Source organism: Alosa alosa, chromosome 5, assembly GCF_017589495.1.
Source record: "Alosa alosa isolate M-15738 ecotype Scorff River chromosome 5, AALO_Geno_1.1, whole genome shotgun sequence".
Taxonomy (NCBI): domain Eukaryota; kingdom Metazoa; phylum Chordata; class Actinopteri; order Clupeiformes; family Clupeidae; genus Alosa; species Alosa alosa.
The window spans coordinates 31,285,859-31,288,358 of NC_063193.1; the positions used below are offsets into that span (position 1 = coordinate 31,285,859).

Below are 2,500 nucleotides of genomic sequence, written 5' to 3' on the forward strand. Positions count from 1 at the left end.
ACACTAAACACCTTTAAACACACTCAACATACTAAACTCCTTCAAACACACTCAACACACTCAACACACTCAACACACTCAACACCTTTAAACACACTCAACACACTCAACACCTTTAAACACACTCAACATACTAAACTCCTTTAAACACACTCCAACACACTAAACACACTCAACATACTCAACACACTCAACACACTAAACACTGTTAAACACACAAAACACCTTTAAACACCTCAACACATTATGTACACAGAGCTTTCAGCAAAACACACCTGAAGCCTTCCAACAACAATACACACACACACACACACACACACACACACACACTCTCAAAGCTATCAGCAAACACCTCTGAATGCACAAATCACACAAACACACACCTATCTCAGTAAGCACCCTTGTGTTCATTGCTGCCCACTGCTGATTTGAAGGTTCTGTATCTAGCTGGACGGGCCTGTGGAATTCTGTTCTAATGGGTTCTAAGTGTGCTTCGTTGGGTTCCGACCTCAATAGTGCGTGTCTCTGTGGCGACTCACCTGAGGGCTTGTCGGTGGTGGACGGACTGTGCGTGCCGCTGGGCATCGTGGGTAGCGGCGGCGGCACCTTGGAGTTCTGGTCACTCTGGATCTCGTTGGTGATCTGGTTGTTGCGGCCGTACGTGGGCGGCTGGTAGGGCTTGTTGGCCAGGCGCAGCCCGGCTGCTGGGGCGGCTCTCATGGGGTGGCGGGGCTGAGGCTGCGCTCGGGGCATCGGACGCACGGCGGGCACCACCGGACGACTGCGCTGAGGCTGGCACTGCTCCTCCAGCCGGGCGATGAGCGCCGATTGGTTGTTGGCCAGCGAGGCCAGGTGCTGGTACTTGTGCTCCAGGTCCTTGTAGCGAGTGGTCAGCTGCAGCATCTCGGACGTCTGGTTGAGGATGCGGTTCTCCAGCTGCGAGAGCTCGAGCGCGTTGTCGCGCTTGCGGATGATCTCGTGCAGCAGCTGCATGTAGAGCTGCGTGACGCGCGAGTTCATGTTGCGGCTCTCCTTGCGCAGCAGCTTGACCTCGTTGACCACGCCGCCGTCCACCTCCACCAGCTGCTGCAGCGTCTCGATCTGGCGCTTCTGCTTGTGCAGCTCGCCGTTGAGCGTCTCCAGCTCCTGCTTGTGCACGCGCGCCCCCACGACGCCCGCCGACGACGCGTCCGGCTCGCGCGAGTTGACGCAGATGGCCCCGGTCACCTTGCGCTGCGGCACGATGAACGTGTACGAGCACTTCTCAGACGCGGCAGCGGTGGTGTCTGGCGGTGCGCGCCGAACGCGACCGGCGGCTGACAGGAACTCCGCCTCCGGTCCCTCGCTGCTGTCGAACTCCTGCGCCCCCTGGTTGACCTCTGACCCTTGGTTGACCTGCGACCCCTGGGCTGGCCAGCTGCACAGCAGCAGTAGTGACATCAGCACAGCGGGGAAAGCCATGGTCACACACACGGTCTCACGGTCTCAGTCTCACAAGCACCTTTTCACCTGCTGGGGAGAACAAGAGAGAGAGAAGGAGAGAGGGATGAGAGAGAGAAGGAGGGAAGGAGAGAGAGATGAGAAGGAGAGAAGGATAGAGATGAGAGGGAAAGAGGGAATAAGAGAGAGAAGGAGGGAAGGAGAGAGAGATGAGAAGGAGAGAAGGATAGAGATGAGAGGGAAAGAGGGAATAAGAGAGAGGGATGAGAGAGAGAAGGAGGGAAGGAGAGAGAGATGAGAAGGAGAGAAGGAAAGAGGGATGAGAGAGAGAAGGATAGAGATGAGAGGGAAAGAGGGAATAAGAGAGGGATGAGGGGGAAAGAGGGAAGGAAAGAGGGATGAGATGGAAAGAGAGAGGGAAGGAGAGAGGGATGAGAAGGAGAGAAGGAAAGAGGGATGAGAGAGAGGGATGAGAAGAAAAGAGGGAAGGAGAGAGGGAGGAGAGGGAAGGAGAGAGGGATGAGATGGAAAAAGAGAAGGAGAGAGTGATGAGATGGAAGGAGAGAAGGAGAAGAGGGAGAGAGAGGTGGGTTAAAATCATGTACGGTCCGACACATTATCATCTCTTCAGCCTTCAGTCTTGTGATCTGACCGCATTGACCAGTCTTGGTCTTGGTTATCTTAGTAGCCAACGAATACAGTACGTCCATCCAGTCCACCCACAGAGTTTCTCAATAACTCATGTGCAATGTATGAACTGCTGTTTGATAAACATTGTAGTGCACATTTCCGGATGTCTCTTTCAGAAATTCCGAATGTTGGAAATTGAATGTTCTAAAGAATACCTGTGTTCATTAAATTCAACATGGAATTTTAGAACCTTACATTGTAGCGGAACAGAAGTTTCTGTTAGAATGTTCAACGCTCCCCTGCTGAAGGTACTTTATACCAATTGAATAAAAGCGTTTGTTGTGCAACAGAAGTAGGCCCGTGTGGAGGTGGGCCAGACCCCGTCCGGACCTGAGGTCACCCTGTGTGAAAGCGGACACTCTGACTGCAT

General features: G+C 53.4%; 2 protein-coding genes across 2 annotated transcripts in view; one reads left to right on the forward strand and one right to left on the reverse strand.

Annotated features, from left to right (window-relative positions):
- ralgps1 (Ral GEF with PH domain and SH3 binding motif 1) overlaps positions 1–2,500 on the forward strand; it is a 185,478-nt gene that overhangs the window by 89,580 nt on the left and 93,398 nt on the right. The gene's annotated exons all lie outside the window — the stretch shown is intronic.
- angptl2b (angiopoietin-like 2b) overlaps positions 1–2,500 on the reverse strand; it is a 26,031-nt gene that overhangs the window by 13,681 nt on the left and 9,850 nt on the right. The window contains 1 exon segment of the mRNA XM_048242782.1: positions 540–1,512. Within this exon segment, the coding sequence (XP_048098739.1) occupies positions 540–1,461 (922 nt within the window). The 5' untranslated portion in view covers positions 1,462–1,512.